Source organism: Drosophila suzukii, chromosome 2L (assembly GCF_043229965.1).
Source record: "Drosophila suzukii chromosome 2L, CBGP_Dsuzu_IsoJpt1.0, whole genome shotgun sequence".
Classification (NCBI taxonomy): Eukaryota; Metazoa; Arthropoda; class Insecta; order Diptera; family Drosophilidae; genus Drosophila; species Drosophila suzukii.
The window spans coordinates 4427164-4452744 of NC_092080.1; the positions used below are offsets into that span (position 1 = coordinate 4427164).

Sequence of the window (25581 nt, forward strand, 5' to 3'; positions counted from 1 at the left end):
TAAAAATGTATTAAACCTATTAATTTTAATCAAACCCTTTTTTATTATCCGCTGTAATATTCATCCTATGAAGTTTTTTTTTAACTTATAAAAAGGTTATAATACTTAAACAATTAAAATTAATTTAGGGACTTTGAAATTTCTTTTAAATTTAAAATTATTTTGTACAACAAAATGAATTTATAAAAATTTCTAGATTGGTAAAAGGTATAAATTAGTTATCCTACTTGTTTCGAAAATGGTTTGTAAAATTTTTAACATCAAATATATCTAATAATTAAATTAAATATATATTTTATTCTTTTTGATTTCAGTTTGTAATATAAACATATATTTAATATTATACCTTCTTAAGAATCTGTGTAGCTCTATCGATTTTTTTCAGTGTGCGGTTCTGTGCTTGACTTAATGGGACAACATGTCGTCAGGGTTTTCACGCTCACCCTCAACAACAAAACTAACAAAGTTGCCCTATTATTTTTGGCCTGCGTAGACAGTGACTTTGACTCTGGGCCACAAAACTATTTCTGCAGACATTTTGGCAGCCAGTAACAAAGCGACAGACAGGACGGAATTTGTGGGCGAGTCCTTGGTCAACTTAGGCGTTCGTCCTCCGCTTTCACACATGAAATTTTCGATTTTATATAATTGCCGACACATTCTTGACATCCCTCCCTTGTAACACATAAATTTAGCACCCTCTTCTGTTTTTTCAGCAAAGTGATTAAAGTTCCTAACATAAATAATTGAATAATTTTTGCAGGGGTAGGAATTTATGGATCCATAATTTATGATATGATATTTATGATCCATATTTTTATTTGCTAGGAAAATTCATATATCCCTTTATTATTATTTTCCATTAAAACTCCAACTGTTTTAGTTAAATATTATGCTTATATTTTCATAAAAATTACAATTACGAATACAAAATACGAGACTAAACGCGCAATTGCCGCCAAGACAGATGGTATGTGTACATAGCTATTTATGGCAAACATCAAAGAACTTAGTGCAAGATATTTAAGACTTAGTTTAACCAGTTAGGATAAGGTACATTTTGGATGTGGGATACAAGATACAGGATACACAATGAGGTGATCGGCTGCTGGGATATATGCATTAACGACTGAAGATGGTGGCCATCAGCAGACTGACCACAGATCCAATGAGACTGTAGCCCACCTGGCGGGCTCCCAGCAGGGACTGGGCTCCATTGCATCCCTCCTCGGGACAGGTGCAGATGATCTGCTTGTAGCCCTCGTTGTCGGCGGTGAAGCAGGCGTTCTGTATCTTCTCCGGAATGTATCCGCAGCTCCTCTCGATCCGGTGCTCGTTGTTCATGTCGAACTTGATCACCGTCTTGCGGCAGAAGGCCTCCTTGCCGTTGGGCGGGGTGCAATCCGTCAGATACTGGTTGTCCCGCTGGGCACGAGGGGTGTTCACCACCAGTCCACCGCAGTCATCGTTGTCGTGCGAGTTGCACTGGTGACACCGGATGGCACTAGCTTTGGAATGGAAAGCAAACAGGGCGGAGATACATTAATTAATTGGACTTTAATTACTTCAGAAAGGTATTAACTAATTAATGCTAAACATTTTCAAAAATTATTTAAACTAGACATATTTTTTTTTGTATTTTTTACTCTTTTTAAGACATTAAATATTCTTAAATTAGGAAAATTCAAGATCAGTTGTTCTTGACTTAAGAACATTTTGTCTTAATTTGAGAACTTTCGTTCTTGATTTATTTCTATGCTCGAACTATCTTAACTTAAAAAGACCCTTTTCCTTATTTTAGAGAACTAAAATAAAAATGATATGAAAAAAATGTTATTCCATCTCAGTTTTTTTAAAATTTTATGATCTACTTGTTTCCAAGTAAAAAAGTAAAGGAAAATTTATTCCAATTATAGGTTGTTAGATAAATCACCCTAAATCACCAAAACAATTTAAAGGTAAAGGTAGTGAACTTAATGTGCTCTAAGTGATTTAATAAACAAAGGCTGGGAGAACATTACACATTTTAAACGATGGGAAAGTAGTAAAATAAATTACAGATTAAATCTTTTGCTTTAAAAGTTTATCAGCATAGCTCCAATAATTACACTGAAATTCTTAAACCTTCTTACTTGAATTTAAAAAAACATTGCTAAATATATATTTCCAAATTTGTTTATATAAATGTTATATTCCTATTTACTAAGAAATAAATACCAGAACTTAAATTTTACTTGCATCATACGCTTTAATTATTCCATTAAAATTGTTTACCTCCTTGACGGTAATTGGATAACTCTAATGGCATTCAAATGCCTTGTGATTCGCCCTTTTCAAAGACCCCATCACACTGACACTAAATTGTTTTATTAGCCTCCCACTGCCACCCCAAAAACTGTCGGCAGGTGAGGCCTTTTGACTGACAAACTGACTTCCATTCGACTGCAGTAACCTGAATAATTGCATGTCAACTGCTTGGGCCCAAAGAGGTAAAAAATATATGCCGAAACCTCCAGAGTTAGGCACGCGAACCCTCGAGAACTCGGCAAAAACTGGACTTGAAGTTACGAAGGTTTTAATTATAACGAAGTTCCTTAACCCTAACTAAAATATATAGTAATTGCATTAATTTATGATATTTCAAATATTTCATTTAATGAATTTTAATAATTTCTTCTAAGTATGTACTTTAATTTCTAGCATAGGTAAGCATTTAGATAATTAAGATCATGTTATAGATCATATAAGTACTTAAAAATGTTATATAATATATAAGAAACTAATATTAAAACAGGAATTGTGTGTATTAAACTATAATAAAAGGTTAAACTACTTAAAATCTTCAAGCACAGGGCATGAAAAACTGATTAAACTCAATCTTAAACCTTGTTGCTTTAAGCAATTATCCTGCCCTCTGTTTTCTGTTCCATTACCATCTATCTATTTTTCCTTAAGCCTATTTGACAGCCTCTGTCCAATTTGGTTAACAATTGACAGAACCCATAGCCCAAGGAAAGTAAGAGAAATGGAAGAGTTCAAGCCATCACTCAAAGGAGAATTTCCCCATTGAAATTGAACGTGGTAAAAAATTGCCAAAGGGCAAGGACAAGCCAACTGTTGGAATTGTAACCTGAAACTGGTTCTGTTAAATTCAAAATATGTTTGAGGTTGTCAGGATTATAAATGTCTAACGTTTTGCGGGGCGTATGCATTATATTATAACGCTCACGTAGTTCGCTAGGCAATTAAGCCAATCTAGTAATAAAGAGTCACCTGCCATAAAAATCCACAGTTGCAGTTTGGAATTGGAATTTGCATTTCTCATTTGCATTTTACATTTGCATTTTACATTTTCAGCATATTCATGCGGCTTTTCAGTGAAATAGAAGGAAACCCGGAAAAGCGGGTGGAAATCGAGGCAGTCGAGCGGGAAAATCTCTCAACTGTTGCCATTGTGGCAACTTTTCGCTTGACAATTGTTCGCTAATGAAACGCGCTCTTAAGTTTGCCAGTTTGAAAAGGGAGAAGTACTATTCACTCGCCACTGGAATGTCCATAAACGTGCATATTTGCTGAACCCATTATATAGCTACCTATATATGGTATAGTATATCTTCCATATGTTCGCGTGCAAATACTTTCAATATTATTTAACGCCATTTAATGTTTCCTTAACTTAACAACCCAGTGCGAGCCACCAAATTGCTTGTGGAATCAATTTACTTGTGGCGGCGGCCTACAAAGGATGGTGTGTGCGTGTGATCATCCACTGGTTAATTAGAATAAACGCTCGGATTTTTAAAACAATTAAGAATTAACCCAATGGTAGGCGGTACAGTGAGACCCAGAAAGATGAGATAACTTCCATAGACACTATGAGCTTCGTAAAATGATTGAAACTATAACAATAAAGTGTAGAAAAAATGTATGACCACTGAGAAAAAAATATTATACCCTCTTGTTCCACTTGAAATCATTTTTTAATGGATTAAGAGTTATATATCTCAACCTATTTTGGTGCCAAAGCAATTTTTGATCTGTGTGGGTTTTTATAACGTCTAAAACTATAACTATCATTACTGTTCTTTATTTTCTCGTACTACTCATTTAAAATATTTTAATCAAAATATGTGTATTTTTGAGCGATAAAAAAAAAAATAAATATCAATAGATTCTTTAATTTTTTAATCAAAAAATAAATTGTTTTTCAGCAAAACCAGATTTGGAAAATAAGTATAATCAAGAAAAAAAGTTTGCACTTCATTTTCAAATTTCACTTTTTTCATTACTTTCCAATTTCCCTTTTTCCTTTAATTTTAATTATCTAAATCACAACAAGTACTAACACTATCAATTTCAAAAATCAATTACCATGACCATTAATCATTTTTAAAAGCCTTTATCGTATAATATTTCTTTACTTTCGTTTTTGAACAGCATTCAAAACAAATTCAATTAAATTTGATGCTTAGTCTAATAACACGAATTTTCATAAAATGTTTGGGTGATTCACAAAAGTGTTGAGCATGAGTTTCCACCTCAGTGATTATATGGCTTGATGAGTTGCGGTTGGTTTTGAGCTATTTAAAATCACAGAGAAAATCAATCAATTGGCGAAAACCAATTTAAACATCTCTAAAGTGTTGGCCAATCAATTAGTCTTTTGTACATAGCTTAAATTAAAGTGATTTTAAATTGATTAACGATATAAAAGGCAGGTCATCTCAATCCATCTTATTATAAACTAGCATTATTGTATAGTGAAATACTTAATTATACTATGCAAATTCACCTGTTAGGAAATTGGCAACCAATGCCAGGCACACGGCATAGATAAACATAGTGATTGACATTTTGTGGTTTTTCGTTCGGGTTCTTAGATATCCAATACTGAATTATCCAACGCTGATGCTGTAAGAGGTAATAGAATTTCCTTTTTAATTTATCACATATTTTTTTTGTTTTTGTGCTGGGGTTTGTTTGTAATTTGATTAGCGCAAAAAGCAGCGGCCTGTTCATTAGCATTGCTTTAGTAATATTTATAATCTATAATGTTATTTACACTAGTAAACCGGTATTAGAACGTGGCTCGCAAACGTGACAAGTGCTAATATTAAAGGTGCTTATGCAACTTTTTATTAAGGATTTAAATATTTTTATAGACAGCTTAAGCTCTTGTTAAAATCAGGGCAGTATGTATATGAGCTTTAAATATTAAGTTAATATATAGGTAAATATAATTTAATATACATGATAATATATTTTAATTGATAAGCTAAAAACAAAAGCAAATAATAATTTGAACTCTGAAATTCAGATTTTAAACAGCCTTATAAACACTGCTTTTATAATATTTATACAAGTCATTAAACAAATAATTTTTGTAATTCGCTTAATTTCTTTTTTACATTTTTCTATTATATTCCCATTTTTATAACCTCTGAGAGTTTTAATTGATAATTGATAAAATTGATAAGCCATAAACAAAAGCAAAAAATATTTGGAATTCTGAAATTCGGATTGAAAACAGCCTTATAAACACCGCTTTTATAATGTGTATATAAATCATTAAACAACTAATGTTTGTAGTTCTTTTAATTTCTTTTTACACTTTTGTATTATATTTCCTTTTTAATAACCTTTCAGAATTAATATATTTTAATTGATAAGCCATAAACAAAAGCGAATAATATTTGGTGTTCTGAAATTCGGATTTTAAGCAGCCTTATAAACACTGCTTTTATAATATGTATACAAATCATTAAACAAATAATTTTTGTGATTCTTTTAATATATTTTTAATTTTTTTTATTACATTTCCTTTTTAATAACCTTTGAGAATTAATATATTTTAATTGATAAGCCATAAACAAAAGCAAATAATATTTGGAACTCTGAAACTAGGATTTAAAACAGCCTTATAAACATTGCTTGTGTATATAATCATTAAACAAATAATTTTTGTAATTCTTTTAATTTCTTTTAAAATTGTTTTATTATATTTCATTTTTAATAACCTCTGAGAATTTTAATTGAAGGCCGCACAACTCTTTATGGTCATATATGGTTACAACACACTTTTATTCTCACACAATCGGATTGTTATTGTTTAATGCGAGCGGACAACTTGACGCGAGCACCGTCGAGATGAATCTGAAAACTCGTATTTAACTTTTCGAAAAACGTTGATTTTTCAAAAAGTCAGCTCGGCCAGAAATGAGAGATCCGAAGAGAGCTGCTTCCAGAGAGCGAAGAAGAGCGACTTCAACAACAAGATCGACCCTAAAGTCAGCAAATGGGAAGAATGTAAAACTTCCGTCACTCGATCGTCTTTACGGGGTCGTATTATAAGTATGTGGTATATATATACATATATTCCTATATAGGGGGATGCTACACAAGGTAGTTCACTCGCTGCATTGATAAGCTCTGGCTTTCTGGTTTCAGCTTGGTTCTTAACCCAAAAACAAAACACAATCCAAATGGAATCCACCGGCTTGAACCGGTTAAGACCGACGTGACGTCACTGGCAGACTGACAAAAAAAAAGTAAACAAGCTATGACTAAATTATTTCTCATTAGTTGACATTGGCCTTCCTTTTGAATAGCCAGTACTATGCCATTTTAACCATTTAACAACTAAAGAAATCCCTTGTTTATGGTGGGTCTTGCACACAGAGAAAGTGTTTGTTTGCTTCAGGGAAAACTATTATAAATCCAAAAATTAAAGAAATTATAATATATTCAGGTTATCTATAACAAAATATTAGAGTTTTATTATTTTTTGCAAGGAATATAAAAAATCTTTTGAAACAAATCGAACTACTATTTAAAAAATTTGCTATAAATTCTAAAATAGCAGAAATTAAAACATTTTCAAGTTGTAATAAAGATATCCATAACAAAATATTCAAATTTACATTCATAAAATATTTATGTCCCTGTATAAACACTTTTCTTTTTTTTAAAGAATGTTAGCAAATCTATTAAAACAAATTGAAATACTATAATAAATATATACCATGTACAATTCATAATTTGTTTATGTTCCTATATAAGCACCAAGATTTAGTTCCTAGAATATCAGCAAATCGTTAAAAACAAATTTCAATACTTAACGATCTATCAAAATAATCTCAATCTAGGAATATTAAAAGTGTAGTACAAATTACTTTAGAAATAAAAATATAATAACCAGTTTAACTGCCTTGATATTGGGTTTACGATCGGAAGTCCTAATTCAAATCTTGGCTTCGGGCCGAGAAGTCATTGCCTCTACTAGCATGTTTTTCTATCAATATTAAGTGATCGTTTTGGTTCCGGTGAGCTGGGTTTAGCGATAGGAGCACGTTCTTACGACCGAGTTCCATAAGCACACATGCATAATTCTATTCCCTTATCAACGGAGCTGATTAGTTGAAACTGGTTCGCACCTCCAAAAACTCAGCTCCGGTGGTTTGGTCTAGTCTGCATCGGTGACGAAGTCAGACTTCCAGACTCATCTTAATTGAGGAAAGCAGTGGTGTTGATAGGGAGGATGGAGCTTATCTGTCCTAGTTCAAGGCAGTTTTGACGGCAATGCCGATTTCTTGAGTCATCGTTACGCGTGCTAAGTGTAATTTTAAAGTCCGCTCCGTTGTTTTGCTGCATTAATTAGGTGTCCAATTCTGCAAACAATGCAACTAATTTGAAATTTTCACGCTGCTTTGTATGGTAGAACGTTCAGTATATGGTTTTAGCCAGTTTGAAGCGGTTCTTGGGCTAAAACAAACCAGACATGGCCATAAAGTTGTGAAAATTTGGTGGAAAAATGTTTAATAAGTTTTCCAACAAGTAAAACCTCATATTTAGTTGTGTAAAAAATATGGTAAAATTATATTAGTTACATTCCAACTATTAATATTTTAGGAAATGTTAAAACTTTATTGTTTAATTAAAAAATGGTTAGATAATACATAAAGAGCTGTGCGAAAAACCATTGTATCATATTGTTAATGGTTTGTTATATTAACAAAACTCTACAGTTTTAAAAAAAATAAGTTATATTCGAAAAAAAAATTTAGTTATTTAATTTATTTTAAACATTTTTAGCGAAACTCACGTATTTTGATTTCTAATGATTATCTGAATTTAAATTAACGAATTCCGAAACCCATCGACTGTAGAACCAAACTGCTGCAAATCGAACGTGTAACTGAGGGCTCTGAAAATGTTGTCTTTGTCTTTAGCCAAATGGCATTGGGATCGTATAGAAGTCAGAAATCAGCTGATCAGCAAGCATTACGGGGGAGCTCAGACTCGGGGATTCGATTCTACAAAAACAAATTCAGGCAATTCAAATCAGATTCTTGTTTGCGGAAAACCGGTTTGCTGATTTTTGCTCTCTTTTTCTAACAAATGATTTCTGGAAATGTAACTCCCCATTGGGACACCCTACTAATTTCAACTGGCAAACTTGAATTGCACAAAAAGTAAATATTTTTTTGGGGTTAATGCTCTAATCAAAATAAGGGGAAATTCTTAACGAAAGAACCCATATTTTGTTAGACAAGCTTTTAGTCGGTTCATCAACTAAGCCATAGCTTAAAAGCTTAAGATTTGAATGATTTGAAAGCTCATTTTCAGCTCTAAAAAATAAGAAAATTAAGTTTAGCAATTCCTTGCCTTATATGTTTGTCAACATTTTGATTACTGGTACTTTAACCCCAATCCAAAGACGAAACTCTTTTCTTACTATCGCTATTTTTAGTCACAAACATAATTTAATGCAATCAATTGAGGGACACTACACTGAAAAATTTAAATATACCCCATTTTACTGTTTCGAATATTATATTTGGCTTGTTCTTTATTATCTCAATGAAATCAAAAGTTATTTAAACATAATATTTTAATTTGATGGGTACACATATATAAGTTTGATCATTGAAGGCTATAAAAATCCTTAAATTTAATTTTGACCATTGTTGGTTATTATAATCATCAAGATATTATTAAAAAAGTAATTTTAATCATTGTACGTTATTATAATCCTTAATATTTTATTTTAAAAAAATATACCTAAGATCCATATCTTAAATAATTAGTTTTTCAAAAACTTGTGTTACTTATAATAACTTTCTGTGTAAGTACAAAGTAATACAAACTGGGAGACAGGGTAAAAACAATCTCCCCAAAGGGCAATCTGCCCCCATATCTTCTTCAATTTCGCGCACTGATTGGGGCACAAAAGCCAGCCAAAACGATCTGCAAAAATATATATATCATAAGTACAGCGAGTGAAAGAGAGATTTAATTCAATTGACCAGCGTCTTGGGGCAGCAATTTGTGCGACTTTGTGATAAGCTAACTTGGAGCTCCAAGAGGAAGCCTGCGATTAAGCTTAATTAATGCACCGGGCAGATTTATGCTTGGGCTATGGCTATACTTATACGACATCTTCTGGCTCTTCACGTGTGCGTCTCGATCTCCAGATCAAGTGTCTGGACGCCTAGTTGAAATGGCGCTCAGGGTTATAAGTGGATAGTGGATGGTGGATAGTCCAGTGCACTGCCTTCGCCTAATTGCAGGTTCTAATTGCGAGTACTTAAATATACATAAATAAAAGAGTAAACAGACAAATGGGGTAAAAATAAGAGGGGAAATATTCGGAACTTGAGTGATTAAAATCTTTTGGATTGAAATTACACCGAACCATTGGTTATCTCCTTGTTGAGCAACTTATGTTTACTTTCCGAACATAGTTCTGAGTTTATATTAGGTATTTCATTACCGAATTATTTGACCTTTAAGACATCAAGTCTTGATAAGCGTGAATTAACTACCCCTTTTAGTATCAGCTAAAAATACTAAATCCATTAAAATACTTGAAAGTTTTTAATAATACATTGGAGTTTAGAAAAACAATAATGTACTACAAAAACACGACTCAGATGTAAAATGTATATAAATGTAGTAAATATTAGATTATTAAAATTCAGGAGTGGTATTTTTAAAAAGGTTAAAGGTTTGTATTAGTTAAAAAAATAAAATACATGTGAAAACAATATGATGAATGTGAATATTATGAATATTATTAAGTAAATATGATCTTTTCTTTGGTGAAGATGAATCTTGATGAATTTGTATTAACCCCAATTATCAATTAACATACTCGAAATGTACCCAAAACCCCCGCTTTGTAGACCAGTGTCGATTGAGACACTTTTTTGACTGCAAAACCGAAATACGAGGAGGACGCACACTCGAAAGCTTCCCGGCCAAAGCTCGTCGGCTGCAAGGTGGGAATAGGAATCTGAGGCTGGAATTGGGGCCTCAACCCACTGCCCCCCATTTCGCCACCCGATCCGATACGACCCGTACTCATCCGCCCCGTGGACTGGCCGTCCGCAATTCGTGTTCGTGGTACATTTGTCGAGTGCGGCTGCTGCTTTGCCCAGTCGTTTGCCGTTTGTCAACCGTTTGCCAGCGTTTTCCGAGAGCGCTAGTTTTTTGCAAGGAATATATATTAGAACCATCAGCCCCCCCATTAAAAAACGGAATATCTGTGAATATAGTCGTCTGTGAGAGAGCCGAACGAGATATCCCATAAAATATAAGAATATTATTAGTGATATAAACTAAAGAGTGTTTCAAGTTAATAAAAACAAAAAATGCAGTACATCTATGTGATTAGTGCGCTGATTTTGGCCATCGCCGTGCAGCAAGGTAAAAGGATTTGAGTCAACTACACAAATATACTCACTGAAATCACCAAAACGGACATACGACATCGCGATTACGATTACATAATAGGAGAGATATACGATATGGAAGGGGCTGGTTCCTGGGTCGCTCGGAGAAATGGGAGAGCTCGAGGCGCCGTCCTGACGCCATCGAAAACCCAGAGTATCGTATCTAGAGTCTCTAAGCCGGCCGCCGTGGCGCCTTTTTGTCCACCCCACTGAGTTATATTTGCATTCAATAGATATAAGATGGGTTCCTTGGGCTCTCTGTGAAAGGGAACTTTTTTCTCTACTTCATTTGTTGGCTCTCTGCCACAGCTTTTTCCGGGGCTGCGAAGGAGGTGGGGTTGTCCATAGGGTCGTTGCCATATGACATCCTAACTAAGCCAGATATTAATTAGCTCACCCTATACTATCCTTTCGGATGGGATAATCTCGGAGAACTTGTGTTAGTCTCAAGTTTTTCTTTCCTTCTTTTTACCGAAAATCCCTTTATAACTTTTCGCACATATGTGTGTATGTGCAAGGATTATATAGGACATGCGCACTCTATTTGGTTAAAGGTCCTGGGGGCCAGTTGCAGTTATCTGATACCCAAATCCGCTCAGTGACTTATATAAAAATATGTTTTATTAAAGCGAAACATCTTTGTTTTGTAAATACCTCAATAAGTCGAAATTGTTTTTAATTATTATTATTGGAATTTCCTTATACCATATATATCCCATATTTTTCGCGTTCTAGGCAATTCAATCAATGCAATTTATGACTATTTATAGACTGTAACAAACCTTAATTGAGCATGACTAAGTGTAAACAGTGGATGAGGTTGACGAATTCATGAAAGCGATTTGGGAAATGGGTTCTTAAAAATAAATAATTATATTTTTTCTCTATTAACATAGATTTAATTCATTTTAAAAGACATAGAACTTGCAATATGCTAAGCAAAATTAAAATATTAGATATTTTTGGTTTTATTTTATTGCTTTTAAAGCTAAAAGTTTAAACTTCCTAATGCTAATGTATTCTTTAAAGCCCCCATTTGATTCGGTTTTAATTACTGGGGAAATATTGTTTATAAGTAGAAAACTACTAAAAATTGAATACAATTTTCTATTCCTCCTTTTATAGGGTACTCTTTTTCCTATCCATACACTCTTTTAAACTTTTAATAAAAAGCAGCTAATTTTACTCAACTCATTCTAAAAACCTCCCATATTTGGAGCTCTTTTTTAGTATAGTGCATTCTTTTGTCATGCTGATGATGATTCTAGCTCTCAGAGTATCTAGTCCACCCGCACAGTGGCTCATCTTACAGAGGTCCTTTTCTTTTGTTCTCAAGTATCTTCGCCCAGAAGTAGGCAGCACTTTTTTCCGCCCTGCTTATGTAACCCAAATTGACTGAGAATGGACAGTGGAAGTGGGAGTTGATTCAGAGCGAAATGAAGTGAGGCAAAGTCATTCGAGTCCATTAGCAACGTCGATGTCTCAATTAGCAGGGCTCTCCTAAGAACCTCGCAGTCTGTCACTAATGGAGGCGTCGATGGAATCGCTGAAATCACTGGCATCACTGGCATCTCCATGCCATTGTGCCATTTTTGGCACAGCATGGGGCAAAAGCGCATCGCAAGTTGCACCATTTTTTTGACGGCGGGGCAGGTGACATTCTAGCGGACATTTTCAGCTCGTATATTCGTATATTCGGAAAATTAAATAACGCGAATCTCGTGTCGCGCACGACCTTAAATTCAATTTAGCTAAGGCAACGACATCAATCACAAGCACCAGAGATCTCTTTATACTTATATCTCTAGGTATAGCTCGAGTATTTGTTTACACCCCGGTTTCTTTACTTGTGAAACTATTAAGGTTAAGCATATGCTGCAAATGGAAATTTTCTAATTGGCATTAACAATAGCTTTGCGGTCAATTAAGTGGAAGATTGCATGGGGGGCAAAAAATAAGTGACTGTTAAAAGGAATCTAGTGGAAAGGAATATGCACTCAGGATGCGCAAATGCAGAAGAAAAATATAGATCTTTAAAGGTATAGTAAGGATGTTGAATGGAAATTTACTCTGCATAAGTAGAGTTAAATAACCACGTTGGTTGGTAAACCTAAAAGATTACATTTGGAGAATCAAAGTTCTTATAAAATGTTACCGAAATGACCTAGAAGAATATCTTGAGAACCTGTTAGCATTAAATGTAATTATTTTCGGTCTGATATCCTAGCCTATTTTAAAAAATACTTTCATATTTAGTTCTTAATCTACGTTCTTATGAGACACATTTATTAGGTATTATTTTGAATATCATGGATAAATACTAAATACCAAATAATAAATAATAAATGTTTAAGTAATTATTGATGACTAACATATAGATACCACTATAAAAGCAATATACCTTTTACAAATGTAAACCTTTTTAATATATAATATTGTAAATTGATTTTTTTAATAATTCTCCGTAGGATATGCCATCAAGTGCTTTGTTTGTAACAGCCACAAAGATGCCAACTGTGCATTGGATATACCGCCCGAAAACTTGGTGAAGGACTGTGACGAGCAGTACTCGTCCCGTGGAAAGGGGGTTCCCACGTACTGCCGCAAGATCACGCAGATCATCGAGTTCTCCGTGAACAGCCGTGAGTAGAGATATAATATTAATAAAAGAAATACCAAATAAACCCTGGATAATCGCCTTGCAGTGCCCCCGGATAGCCGTGTGATAAGGACCTGCGCCTATCACAACCAGACCTCCACCAACTACTGCTATCAGCGCGCCGGGTTCGGAGGTCGCCAGGTGGTCTGCTCCTGTGATACGGACAACTGCAACGGAGCCGGGGCGATGGGCGCTTCGGCGGTGGGCGTGGCAGCCATGGTGGGACTCCTGCTGAGCGCCCGTCAGTATCTACAGCGTTAAGGACGGAAGCGAGGGAGCCCCTCAGTTGTTTTTGTTTCTTTTATCGAATGCATCCACCCAGTTTTCTTTTCGTATTGCTGCTGACTCTTTGACTTCTGTGACACTTTCACCGCTTTCTCCCCAATCATCATCAATAAGGTCCACTCGCAGAGCTGCTCCAGAGCCTGGTAATAATAGTTAAAAAACCCCTAAAATTAAAATAAATTATAATAGCATTTATTTTCAGCTCTGGTCCAGCCTGATTTTGTAACGTTTTTTGAATGGAGAACCGTAAAAGCTTTATACAAAGTATTAAATAATGAAATAATTCCCTAACTAGAAGTGTATATAAAAAACCAAAGAGAGCATGAAACAATTGGCCAATATAATCGTTCAAATCTATTTACATTAACAGGAATTTTTATTAAACGAAAGCAAGGAAAATAACGAATAATTAAAACTAAAACCTACCGCAGTTGAAAGTATTTAAACAAATCGAAATAAACGAATAAGTCAAAGATGGCCACAAATCTAACGATGTTAAAAATTAAGGCTACCGAAATGGAAAAGTAGTACATAATAAATGTTAACACTCTTCGCCTAAGTTTCTCTATTTTTATTTACATAAGACTTAAACCAACCGATTTCTAACAAGCAAGCTAAATGTCAGCAATAGCGAAAATAAAAATTTAAAAGTATTAAATGGAATAAAGCTCAACGAGGAGAACACTTCATAGAATAATTAGCAAGCAATTGGGAGGAGAGTCGTCCTTGGAAAAAGCCCTATGATAGTTGTGACACGCTTAAAGGCGACGACCACGCCCATATCTACTGCACTCCCCAGGGGAAAAAACACTCGTTGTTGTAACCAACTGCCAAAAACGGAAAACTTTGAAGTCGTTTCATCTACCGCATAGGCACCACCCAGCAAGGAGACACCAAGTTTATGGGATATCCAGTAGAGGAAAACACCAGTGAAACCTTTTGTCCAACGTAGCAATAAATGCAGATGCAGTTACCAAGTAAAACATTATAACGTTACAGAAACCAAAGCAACAAATACATCATTTTTAGTTCCGAATAGCAAAATAACAGTTTATAGTGAAAATTTTTTTAGTTAAGAATCTCCTCTAAAACGCAATATTTATAATGCAATAAAATTGTAAAATGTTTAAAGTGAAAAACAATAAATATGAATACAAAAGCCAAATGTTTTAATTGCCCAGAGATCATTGTGCAAAGATTTGGAATGGTTCTTTATATTAAAAACTTAGACCACATTCGACAATATTAAAACAGGTTTATTTTTACATCAATATGATATTAACATATTCATATTTTGAATTGCTAATTTAATTTAATTTTTAATTAAATACGGATCGGAAAATTATTCGGCTAGCAGACCAGACATACAAAACCTTTTATTACTCTTTAAAAAAAAGTTTAAAAATCTAGGCTTAAACATTTGATTTGGATTTCAATTTTACAGATTTTCAGCGGAGTCTATGATATTTGAGGTAATTATTATATTATAAATTATAATATTTAATGGAATAACAAATAGTACTTGCTGACTCCATTAGAACTCGCTAATATTCCGTACAAAAGAGAACCCAAAATGCAGATAAGCGGATTATATCGATATCGTGTGTTCCACGTCATGGACATAGACATCTTACTATAGATCAACATCATACTACAGGATCAGGCAGCTAAGAGTCCTTGTGGACCACCCTCTTGAGGGCCAGGTAGCAGTGGCGGGTGCTCAGATCATGATAGCCCACGGGTCCACGCTCGCAATCCGCACAAACCAGGAACTTCCTGCCGTCCACCGTGTTGGAGAATCCAATGTTCTCGAACGACATCATGTCCTTGACCAGCCAGAAGGCCTTTAAGGGCTCGCTGTTCAGGTTGTCCGCCGTCTTGTCCTGCTTTTGCATCATAAGGGGTACTTCCACCTGGTCGAGAAAAAGGTAAACAATTAGGGGATTGGCCCAGTGGGAAGGTAACAACCCAGCGCACTCACTTCCTTCTCGTTAAAGGTGCCCTCCTGGGCCTTGAGCATCAAACTATTGCAGAACTGGCAGCGTACATTCGTTTTGTTCTTTCCATCAACTATTTGCCCAGCAAAATCAGCTTCTTCTGTCATTTTTAATAAATTAATCTTAACTTTGTACCAAATGCACGAAATCTAGTGTTAAAATGTATTAAGCAACTGCTTACCAACACTTGTCCATCGAGAGGTCGCACTTAATAATCGATAACCGATAGTTATCCCAGCCGTTGAAAATTCAAATTCAAAAACAAAGTTTACTGTGGAGTTCATGTTATTTTCAAGATTTCTTTCAAACGAAGAAAATTTTTTTGCTTTCAATAACACTTGTGAAAAGTAGTAAAATTACTCCGTAAAAATTCCTCGTCATTTTGTATGATTGGCTGTTTAGATTTTTCCACTAACCATTTCATAATTTAAAATACAAGGTAGAGTTTTAATAGTTTTAGCCACGCCACTTTTAAATCTGGTCCCCCACCTCAATCCCATGGTTTATGGTCATACTAAAAGCATGCGATAGGAAGAAGAAGAAATGGCAATGACTTTAATGAGTGCTTGGCAACTCTGGCTGTCGTTTTTGAAAAATAATTCCTTTTCTTCTCTGACTTTCTAGGGAGCGGACGGTCTTCTGTTTGGTCGAGACTTCAAGACAACCTGCCACTGAATAAACAGGAGATACCCAGATTTCAATCTTGTAAGTTTCTGAAGAGGATTAAAAAATTCACAAGCGAAGGGTGCTAGAAAGCTAACCTCAAACTATTTTAGAGTTTTCCTGTTTTTGCTTTCGGTTTTTGTTCTTCATGCTGTACATAGACGCAACTTCTGGCATAACCATGAACTATTACCAAGTGCCCTCGGTGACCTTGCAGTCGATGCACCAGCAGTCGACCTACCAGCAAACCTATTTGGATCGCAATCGCATGGTCACCGATGTCTTTGTGCAGGAACAGAGCTCCTGGTCGGTAGCCACGCCAGCTCCGTCCGCGGTGTTTATACCAGGTACTGCCAATTGCCCCATTGTGACCGGAAATGCCCATGGGCACTGCCATCACAACCCGCCGGTGCCTCCTCCACAGCCCCCAACTGTGAATCCCCAACATGTGACCTACGTGCCCATGCCGGGTGTGCAGTACTACGCAGCCAGCTCCGGTAACTCCAGTTCTGATAATTCCTCTATATCCAGTATTTCATTTATTCCAAATTCTTGCCAGCCTCCATGAACGCCTATGGGCAGGGTCAGGTGTATTGCGCTCGTGCCTCGGCCACCGCCTGTTGCAACATGGCTGGCTACTATGTGCCACAGTACTATCCATGTTGCACTCCAGCTCCGCCGCCCAAGACGTTCTGTACCACCCAAACCCAGACCCAGACGCCCGTTAAGCTCTGCTGCGATGTGGGCACCCAGGTGGATATGGGCCTGGAACTATCTCGCTCCGAGTTAAAGAAGCCAGAACCAGTTCTGTTTAAGGATAAGTGAGTTCTCTTCAGTTGTGTAGACTATCCCATAATATATCATTACAACAAAAGTTCCTATATTCTACATTTTGAAAATCATTATCATAAGTAAACGAAAATATCTGAATAAAGCTTTACAGTCCTTTATATATTTAGTTATTTAAAGAAAACCATATTTCCAACGTTTCTTATTTCTAAATTTTCCAAAATGTGTGCCCTTCTCAGTTTCAATACCCTTTTTTTAAAACTATGTAATTTGTTCTTTCGAAGAGTGCCAAAACTTTTGTAGTTCTGTGTTTGTCCTTCAGTCCTTTAACATTTTAAACCTTAACATATTATGAAAAAGTCTTTCTTAATCTATCCAATAATAAACATAAGTTCTCATCATTTTTCTGGTAAAATAAAGCTACAGCTTCAGAGCTTTGGGTATAATTCCGTCCCAAATAGCTTAAAATATCAAAAACTTGTTATGAAATACCTACTTATGATAAAAAATCAAATGTTTTAGCTTTGCTCCCGACGAATCGAGCATTAGTTCTTTGGAGACCGGAGCCGGCGATGGGTTGCGGGTCCAGAATTTACTGCGCAACTCGGAGGTGCTCTTGCATGAGCAGCGCCTCCACGACATTACCAGGATCTCACTGCAGGGCAGCGAGATAGCCGAACGTCTGGCCAATGCCCATCGCAACCGTCCGTGCTTTAAGAAGATCGATACCCTCTGTGCTCGCTTGAAGCAGGATCTCCTGCGTCCGGATGGCGTGCTGCCCAACATCAACTCCCAGGGAATCGCCTGGGCTGTTAAGGACTTCATTTTCGTCTTTACTCGCATTGTGAATGCCTGGGTTATCCTGAAAGGCTATGTCTACAACACCCCCGAGGGTTTGAACAAGATTAAGGATGAACTGCCAATGGGTTTCATGGCCACCTTTGATGCCTGGCAGGTTTCCACCTTGACCCTTGTGCAGATGATCATCAAATCCTTTGTGAGTCTGGATGAACTGCTGCTGAAGCAGAAGAACAGCTTTTCGGCAAAAGAAAACGCTCTGATAAACGTTAACGTGAACACTAGTAGCTCATTGAGGAGTCTAATAGACAGCAACGATAGCAGCAGTTTTGGTCAAAAGCACCAGGCATTGACCAATGGACAAGGTCCAAGTGCCTATAGCACTCCCAGGAATCACAATGGTATAGGGAAATCCTTCTCAGAAGTTCAAGAGCCCTGCTCGGCGCTCTACAAACCCAAGTGTGCATTGAACCTCAACTATTTGTACACCATGATCGAGGACTCGGAGGAAACCCAACGCAATGTAGATGCTAATGGTACCTACTTGAAGACTGGGACCTATCAACCACTGCAGAAGGAGACCAAGCAATTGGAGCCCTTGAAACCAAAGGATCCGTACGGGGAGTCCCAATGGCAGAGGAAGGCTGCTCCAAAGGCCCTGCCGCCGCCAGCTCCGGAGGTTCGTGAAGATCCACCTCCGGAGATTCGTAAAGATCCATCTCCGATGCCTCGTCCAGAGCCAGAGCCGGAGCGTATAAGAGATGTGAGGTCTTATACCAATCCATTTAGCCTGATCGGGAGGGAGGTCACCCGCCAGCTGTACGAGTTCAGCGAGGAAGTTCTGGAGCTCGAGCACCTGGAGCGTTTCTTTAAGAAGCAGTTCACCCGCAACTATGTCAGTAGTCTTAGTTAAAGCCCCAGACTACCTATTTGTATCCCCCAATTACTTTTCCAGTACCCCGATTTCTTCGAGCTATGCCAGGACGATTTTATAGATGTACGAGCCATCATTCAGCAGTGCGAGAGTGCCTCCTACCAACATGTTTACCAGGCCATTCACGATCTCCGCCGCATCGCCTTCGCAGTGCGGTGCTATTTAAAGGTACCGAAGGTTTGATTCCTTGCAGCACCCTGCCATATACTCTACATTTCTACATTTGTTTTCGATTATTCTCCGATGCTGCTTTTATAGGTCAAGGAAAGAGTTGATCCAAGCCAAGGTATCAGTATGAGTATGCCATTAAATGGACTAATGTACTAATCGCTGGTCTCATTCGGGCACTAATCTCATATATAACACGTTAACCAGCACACGATAATTAATATTTACAAAAACCCCGCCATTATGCTTTACTGATTCCATATTTTATTAAATCCATAGATGTATTCGGACGAGAACCTCATGCATTACATTGATCTCTACGAGCGCTCTGTGAATGGTATGCTGTCCAAGCCACCGCATTTGCCCAACCAATACGATCACATCATGGGCCGACCAGGCGAGAAGCTTTTCAACTACGAAATCTAAGCGAAGAATCTCCAACACATGTATTCTTTTCATTTTTCCACAGAAGTTGGCCCTACTCAAGCGGCTTGTTAAATGTTAAAAATCTAGTTAAGTAGAATTTATAGGAATTTAATTGCGAAACCTACTAAGAGTCAATCAGGCGAACTGCAGTGACTTACAAAAATTTCCAACTTAATCTAAGTCTAAAAAGGTCTCAAGTCTGATTCGCAAAACTTTAAAATTGCCTAATTCCTAAGATTCAACATCTGTTTTTCGTTTGCAACAACTAGTCAAGCATGTGATCAAAACCAAACCTATATTTTGTAATATAGTATATATTATGTAACATATTCTGTACATTTTGTACGGATTTAACTACTTGGTTAAATTCACTACAAAGATAGTTTGTCAAACAAAAATCATATTTGTACAATCAAAATAAATCTAGAACAAATATTGTTAGTTTGTATCGATTTCTTAATTGTTAAGGGAACTCAAAATGGAATCGTACATTAGGAACACAAATTAAACAGAATAATAAATAAAATCGTATAACAATTGACTTATGTACAATTGGTAGTTAATAAACTGTACTTGGTGCTAATGCGGTCTGACGAAATCCTCGGGATTAATGTCCTGGGCGAGTAGCATTCCATGAAAAATAGTTGCGCTATTGGAGGCCAATTCCTGAGGTTTGCCTTCCTCACAGATCCGTCCATCGTCCAGTACTATAATCCGATCCATGGCATTGAGACCGCGCAGGCGGTGGGCAATGAAAAGGAGTGTACAACTCTTGAAGGCATTCCGTAAGGCCTGCTGAATGCTCAGATCCGATTCGTCGTCCAGGTTGGATGTACCCTCATCAATGGCCACCACCTTGGCGTTTTTGAGAAGAGCCCTGGCCAAGCACAGAAGTTGCCTTTGACCAGCGGAGAGATTGTTGCCGCACGATTCCACTTTTCCATCTAGTCCACCCAATTGCTGGACAAGAAGAGTGGCCGCTGCCGAGTTCTTAATCGCATGCCAGATTTCCGAGTCGTGGAAACCATGACGCGGATCCAGATTTTCACGCACGGTGCCTGAGGAAGGGTAAAGGTTTTTATTTATAAAATATAACGCGTCTAATAAACTTTATACTGACCCTCGAAGAGGAAGGGCTCCTGGGTGATAACCCCTATCCGTTCTCTTAGCACACTTAGAGCCAGAGTTTTCAGATTCACCTGATCCAATCGAATCTCTCCTTGGGACAAGGGTGCCACTCGCAGGAGAGCAGCTAAGACTGATGTTTTGCCAGCTCCAGTGCGTCCCACGATGCCAATCCGCTCGAAGGCTTCGGTTTGGAAGGATACACCTCTCAAGGCAGGTGCCAAGTGTTCTCTGTAGCTTAGTTGGACTTCCCTGAAGCTCAGAACTCCTTGTGTAGGCCAACCAAATGGAGGCTCAGCACTTCCGGAGGCATTCTGCTCTTCCTCCAGCTGCAGATACTGATCGATCCGCTCCACTGCAACCAATTCCTGCTCCGTTTCAGCGACAGCATGAAGGAGATCGCCCAATTGGCCAGTTATGGAGAGAGCATATGAGATGCACAGACCCACCAAGCCGGGATTCGTTGTGTGAGAGGCCGTAATGGCTGCCAGTAGACCTGCTCCTCCGACCAGAAGTGTTCCCAGCAGCTGGAGTCGCAGAGCTAGCCATTGCTGAGCGGCCGATTGTGTTAACTGGGCTTTAATGCTCTCCTCGAGCTTCACCTGGAAGTCTCTTTGAAATCTGGGACTAGCTCGCATACTTCTAATCGTCGTCAATCCCTGAAGCGTCTCGGTAAAGTGCGTGTAGAGCGGTGACATTGCATTACTTGACAACCGCTTGATGTCTCTGGAGGCGTGGCGATACCGCTGCTGTAAGTTCAGGTAGATTGGTACCATGGGAATGATCACCAGTCCCAGCCAAGGCATCGCATACAGGCTGACACACAAAGCTCCTACTAAGCCAGCAAGTTGAGCCAATAGAATATTCAAGATAAAGGGCAGGGAGTCGTCCACCGTGTTGGTATCGGATGAGAAGCGGTTCAGAATGCGACCCACAGAGGTAATGTCGAAGAAATTGAATTTGGCCTGGAATATATGGTATTAATATTTACTTTCTTTATGTTTTATAGCCAAACTACTCACAAACATAACTTTCTTCAGGAGCTTTTCGTGCATAAAGATGGCCGCCTTTATTCCAGCGTAGGCAAAGAGAAACGCCCTGGCCAGAGTCACCAAGGAATTACTCACAGCTATGGCGGTGAAGATGCTCAAATAGAATCTTGTCGTGTGACCCGATCCAGTGTCATTCCCCAACGCAGCTCCCATCAATTCATGATCCAAGGAAGTGTCATTCGAATGTGGATCCAAAGTAGTTTCAGTGACCCAATAAGCTAGCCAGGCATCACTTAGATTCCTTGTCAATTGCATCAATAATACAGAGAGTAATACAGTAAAGGCCAGTGGAGATGTAACTGCCTTCCAATAGCAGCTAAAAACGTCCCCTGAGAGATGTCCGTACTCTCTAGATTCCTCCACAAGCAGACTGTCCACACTCTTCTTGTCATCCTGGTTGGATAACTCCACTGAACGCCGCCTGACTGCTTCCTCATGCTCATCATCCGCCTCTTCATCCAGACTTAAATCAATGCTCTGAGTCATGTATTCACTGGGAAGAAGTTGACCATCCTTCACTTGGAGAATCTGATTGGCGTGGAAGAATAACTGAATGCTTCGTGTGACCACAATTCGTGTTTTGTGCTTAAGCAGTCGCAGAATACAGTGTTTGATAATGTGTCTGGACACATGGGCGTCTAAGGAGGAGAGCACATCGTCCAGAAGGTAGACTATCAGAAAGAAAAGTTAGATATATTAGTTAGAATCATTTTGAAATATATTGGTGTACAGCTTACCTTTCTTATCCTGATAAACAGCCCTAGCTAGTGCCACTCTAGCCCTTTGTCCACCAGAAAGGGTTCTTCCGTTCTCACCCACGCCAATGAGATCACCTCCAAGGATTTGCAGATCCTCCTCCAAGGCACATGCATGCAAAACAGTTTTATACCACTGCTCATCAAACTGTGCGCCCCATACGATGTTATCCCTGATGGTGCCTCTTTGCAGCCACGGTGACTGGGTTACGTAACCAAATCCAGTCGTCAGTTCCTGGACGCACACCTCGCCATCGATGCACTGCAGATTGGCCACTATAGCAGATAAAAAACTGCTTTTGCCACCTCCCACAGGACCCTCGATGCACACGAGCTGGCCCGCCTTGATATCCACATTTATGTCTTTCAAGCGGAACGCGGTCGGGGATGTGTTCTCCTCGCTTTCGTGACAGAAACTAGCGCATTTCATTTGCAGCACACTGGCCTTTGGGGCATCCAAAGGAGCGTCTTCTGGTCCAGATCCACCACTTCCTCTAATTATAGGATTGTAGTAGGAGGAGTAATCCAAGTTGGGCACATCCATCAGTTGCTGCACTCTTTTAATGGAAACCCAGGCTTCAATTAAACCATTGAGCACCCATGGAAAGGCATTCAACGGTCCAATAAGCATATAAAGCAAGGCCACGCTGGTGTAGGTAGTAGATGCTATAAGCTGGTTTCCCATTAGCACGGATACTCCAAAGGTGAGCAGGCACATAAGCACTGGAGTCGTGGCCCAGAAGTAGACACACATGGCATCCAGGTACTTCCTCTTCGACAAGAATCGCAGCTCCTCCTGGCGAAGTCCTCGAATCTTGGTGATGAATATATCCTCCCAAGCATTGATTTTGACCTGCTTGGCTCCCTGCATTGTTTCCGTGGTGGCAGACAGCCTGGCATCTTTGGCGGTCATCAAACCACTTGAATATATGCCAATTCGTTTGGCTAGCCATCTATTAATTGGAATCAGCAGAGCGGCAAATGCTACGCCCGCAAGAAAAGCTGCGCCCAGTTGAAGATACAGCAGGTACAATGTGGTGAACAGCTTAAAGGGAATGCTCCAAAAGAAGTGGAAACTAATGCAAGAGTTTACTATCCTATCCGTGTCCGTTGACATGAGATTTAGCATGTCTGGTTTGGATTCCTTCAAACCCCTCGCCTCCAACGCTTTTCTGTATATGGAGTTGATAACTCCCACTCGCATTTTCATGGAAACCATAGCCATGCGCCAGTCGAAGTGGGTGGCACAAACAGCCGACAGCAATGTGCTGCCAAATAGACCCAGGGCATAGTAATACACCTGATTGGGGTCCGTGTGATCCTGCCTGAGAAGTCCTCCGAGCAGTAAGGGACCTGCAAAGCCACTCAAATCGGCGATCAATCTTAGGATTCCTATGAGATAAAACTCCACGCCGAAGCATCTGTGCAGGGCTCTCCACAAACTCTGGGATTGCGACAGGGCTAGGTGCAACCTCTCACTCAGTCGCGTGATATTCAGGGCATCGGGTAGATCAAACAGATCCTCAATCTTCCTCAGCTTGCCAGCCACTCCTTTCGCGATTAGGGGCTGAACCCAATGGAAGAGGAAGCGCGATCCCAAGTTGGCTTCATCCTGGGCATGACCCAAGTGGCCCTCATTCAGATCGAACTGGAAGTATGTATATCTCTGGGCTAGCAGAGCCTCATCCTCTCTGGCCGAGGATCTTCCTCTGTGCAAGCTGGTGTATACAGCACATCCTTTGGGTATCAAGGTGGCTCCAAACAGGAGGTCACACAGCAATGTGGCCAGGCTCCAGGGCCACCAGTCGAAGTGGCGACTTGTTCGCAGCCACACCGCATCCAGAACCACCACTGTGAGCCAGACCACATTGATTAGCAGCGATCCCCGGTGACTAAGCTCTCCATATTGACGAGCTGTCAATAGGAAACCTGTGGGTGGCGAAGAAAAGAGGAAAGCTGATTAAAGAAGGGGTCGTAAATGATTGCTTAAGTGTTATCTTTTTATGGCAAATTATTAGCTTTACTTAATGAATAATTTATTTTTTCCTTAAGAAATCACATAAGGTTTTGTTTAAAAGACAACTGTGAACGAGTTTTTATTTGTTCAGTTTAATAAAGAAACCAAAGAAAGCAAATATTGTTACTTAAGTTCTATTTTCTCTGTTTCTGAACTCAATTGTGTAAAACTATAACTGTTAATACTGTTTTTTAATGCAATTAAATTTTGTTATTCAAGAACGGATAGGGGGATAGGATGTATTTGAGAAATATTAAAGTCTTATTGGTTTATACAATTGGATAGATAGCTAATATATAAAAAATATTAAAAACCAATCTAAACAGATCAAAACAAAATGCTGCTATCCAGAATACATTCTATAATATATATAGTATCTATACATTTTACTATATTATTATAAAACTGCAATCGGACAAAGGAAAACCCGGAACGTGCCCAGGCATACGGGCATAGGTACTTAAGGTATTGAATCGAGGTATGTAAACCCCGGAGAAATGGAAACCGCACACTCACCGCTGTGAACCACCCACATAATGCACTCGGCACTAACCACCAGCAGATCGACCGCGAACAGTTCAACGCCCTGCTGGTGGAAGGCAAACACCTTGGCCACGGGCAGCAGGGCTAGAACAATGGCCAGGAAGGCCCGGAGCCACAACATCCGCAGCTGCAATCCATTCCGGATGACGGGACGCGACTGATTGCCGAAATTGTAGGCGGATATGGCGGCGAAGATAGTGTAGATGGGCAGCTGGAGCAGGATCTTCTGGAAGCAGGGCAGCAGATCGTTGGTCTCGTTGGCGAACGGCCTCAGTCCCGTGGGACAGAACTGTGTCCAGTTCCAGGCAAAGTCGCCCCAATCAATAGACGACATCTTGATCAATTTCCACTAGACTGAAGGGGATTCCTCGGTCTTCCGCTTAGTTAGTCATCGCTGGCTGCACATTTGCACCACTAAACCACAGAGTGGCGTTAAACAAAGCGATAAACACAACAATTCGACTTCAGATAAAGTTCGTAATAAAAATACAGCCGCTATGAGGAGCCGCAGGGTTGCCAGCTTTCAAAACGATGATGGAAGTTGTGGGAATGTGTTCCCGTTTTCATTTTCTCTCGAAATTTGAACAATATAGATATTAATGTTCTGTGTTTTAAAACAGTTGTTGTTTAATGCTCA

At 38.6% G+C, this 25581-nt stretch overlaps 5 protein-coding genes across 7 annotated transcripts; 2 read left to right on the forward strand and 3 right to left on the reverse strand.

The window, feature by feature from the left end:
- Nucleotides 1-877: 877 nt before the first annotated feature.
- On the reverse strand, nucleotides 878-8201 carry LOC108006299 (UPAR/Ly6 domain-containing protein CG9338). Of its 2 annotated transcripts, none has more exons than XM_065867500.2 (3): nucleotides 8102-8201; nucleotides 4793-4911; nucleotides 878-1508 (listed from the first exon to the last, which is right to left on the reverse strand). In XM_065867500.2, exons 2-3 carry the CDS (start codon nucleotides 4851-4853, stop codon nucleotides 1123-1125), a joined length of 447 nt encoding a protein of 148 aa, XP_065723572.2. In that variant the 5' UTR covers nucleotides 4854-4911; nucleotides 8102-8201; the 3' UTR covers nucleotides 878-1122. The 2 variants fall into 2 exon arrangements, with proteins under 2 accessions (XP_065723572.2, XP_070850475.1); XM_070994374.1 differs by lacking the exon at nucleotides 8102-8201 and adding an exon at nucleotides 6018-6226.
- A 2229-nt stretch (nucleotides 8202-10430) lies between these two features.
- Nucleotides 10431-14236, forward strand: LOC108021607 (UPAR/Ly6 domain-containing protein CG9338). Its single transcript, XM_017090403.4, has 4 exons — nucleotides 10431-10707; nucleotides 13202-13375; nucleotides 13439-13820; nucleotides 13880-14236. Exons 1-3 carry the CDS (start codon nucleotides 10653-10655, stop codon nucleotides 13651-13653), a joined length of 444 nt encoding a protein of 147 aa, XP_016945892.1. The 5' UTR covers nucleotides 10431-10652; the 3' UTR covers nucleotides 13654-13820; nucleotides 13880-14236.
- A 676-nt stretch (nucleotides 14237-14912) lies between these two features.
- On the reverse strand, nucleotides 14913-15843 carry strat (RAB interacting factor STRAT). The gene is made up of 2 exons (XM_017074691.4): nucleotides 15659-15843; nucleotides 14913-15590 (listed from the first exon to the last, which is right to left on the reverse strand). The coding sequence occupies exons 1-2, from the start codon at nucleotides 15779-15781 to the stop codon at nucleotides 15345-15347; spliced, it is 369 nt and encodes a 122-aa protein (XP_016930180.3). The 5' UTR covers nucleotides 15782-15843; the 3' UTR covers nucleotides 14913-15344.
- A 128-nt stretch (nucleotides 15844-15971) lies between these two features.
- mtsh (mitoshell) lies at nucleotides 15972-19885 on the forward strand. Of its 2 annotated transcripts, XM_070994388.1 has the most exons (8): nucleotides 15972-16113; nucleotides 16299-16379; nucleotides 16451-16834; nucleotides 16897-17158; nucleotides 17649-18819; nucleotides 18880-19026; nucleotides 19117-19144; nucleotides 19306-19885. In XM_070994388.1, the coding sequence occupies exons 3-8, from the start codon at nucleotides 16486-16488 to the stop codon at nucleotides 19338-19340; spliced, it is 1992 nt and encodes a 663-aa protein (XP_070850489.1). In that variant the 5' UTR covers nucleotides 15972-16113; nucleotides 16299-16379; nucleotides 16451-16485; the 3' UTR covers nucleotides 19341-19885. The 2 variants fall into 2 exon arrangements, with proteins under 2 accessions (XP_070850489.1, XP_016944934.3); XM_017089445.4 differs by lacking the exon at nucleotides 19117-19144 and having other exon boundaries at nucleotides 15973-16113.
- Nucleotides 19731-25443, reverse strand: LOC108020986 (ATP-binding cassette sub-family C member 10). Its single transcript, XM_017089444.4, has 5 exons — nucleotides 24918-25443; nucleotides 22367-24313; nucleotides 21600-22300; nucleotides 20573-21542; nucleotides 19731-20510 (listed from the first exon to the last, which is right to left on the reverse strand). Exons 1-5 carry the CDS (start codon nucleotides 25276-25278, stop codon nucleotides 20032-20034), a joined length of 4458 nt encoding a protein of 1485 aa, XP_016944933.3. The 5' UTR covers nucleotides 25279-25443; the 3' UTR covers nucleotides 19731-20031.
- Between the last annotated feature and the right edge of the window lie 138 nt (nucleotides 25444-25581).

Coding starts and splice junctions, on each gene's coding strand:
- LOC108021607 (XM_017090403.4), top strand. CDS start 10,653: ATGCAGTACATCTATGTGATTAGTGCGCTGATTTTGGCCATCGCCGTG. Junction 10,708..13,201: donor GGCCATCGCCGTGCAGCAAG/GTAAAAGGATTT, acceptor AATTCTCCGTAG/GATATGCCATCAAGTGCTTT. Junction 13,376..13,438: donor CGAGTTCTCCGTGAACAGCC/GTGAGTAGAGAT, acceptor ATCGCCTTGCAG/TGCCCCCGGATAGCCGTGTG.
- mtsh (XM_017089445.4), top strand. CDS start 16,486: ATGCTGTACATAGACGCAACTTCTGGCATAACCATGAACTATTACCAA. Junction 16,835..16,896: donor GTACTACGCAGCCAGCTCCG/GTAACTCCAGTT, acceptor AATTCTTGCCAG/CCTCCATGAACGCCTATGGG. Junction 18,820..18,879: donor AGCAGTTCACCCGCAACTAT/GTCAGTAGTCTT, acceptor TTACTTTTCCAG/TACCCCGATTTCTTCGAGCT.
- LOC108006299 (XM_065867500.2), bottom strand. CDS start 4,853: ATGTCAATCACTATGTTTATCTATGCCGTGTGCCTGGCATTGGTTGCC. Junction 1,509..4,792: donor GGTTGCCAATTTCCTAACAG/GTGAATTTGCAT, acceptor TCCATTCCAAAG/CTAGTGCCATCCGGTGTCAC.
- LOC108020986 (XM_017089444.4), bottom strand. CDS start 25,278: ATGTCGTCTATTGATTGGGGCGACTTTGCCTGGAACTGGACACAGTTC. Junction 24,314..24,917: donor TATGTGGGTGGTTCACAGCG/GTGAGTGTGCGG, acceptor CGCCACCCACAG/GTTTCCTATTGACAGCTCGT. Junction 20,511..20,572: donor GGAGCCCTTCCTCTTCGAGG/GTCAGTATAAAG, acceptor ACCCTTCCTCAG/GCACCGTGCGTGAAAATCTG.
- strat (XM_017074691.4), bottom strand. CDS start 15,781: ATGACAGAAGAAGCTGATTTTGCTGGGCAAATAGTTGATGGAAAGAAC. Junction 15,591..15,658: donor GCACCTTTAACGAGAAGGAA/GTGAGTGCGCTG, acceptor TTTCTCGACCAG/GTGGAAGTACCCCTTATGAT.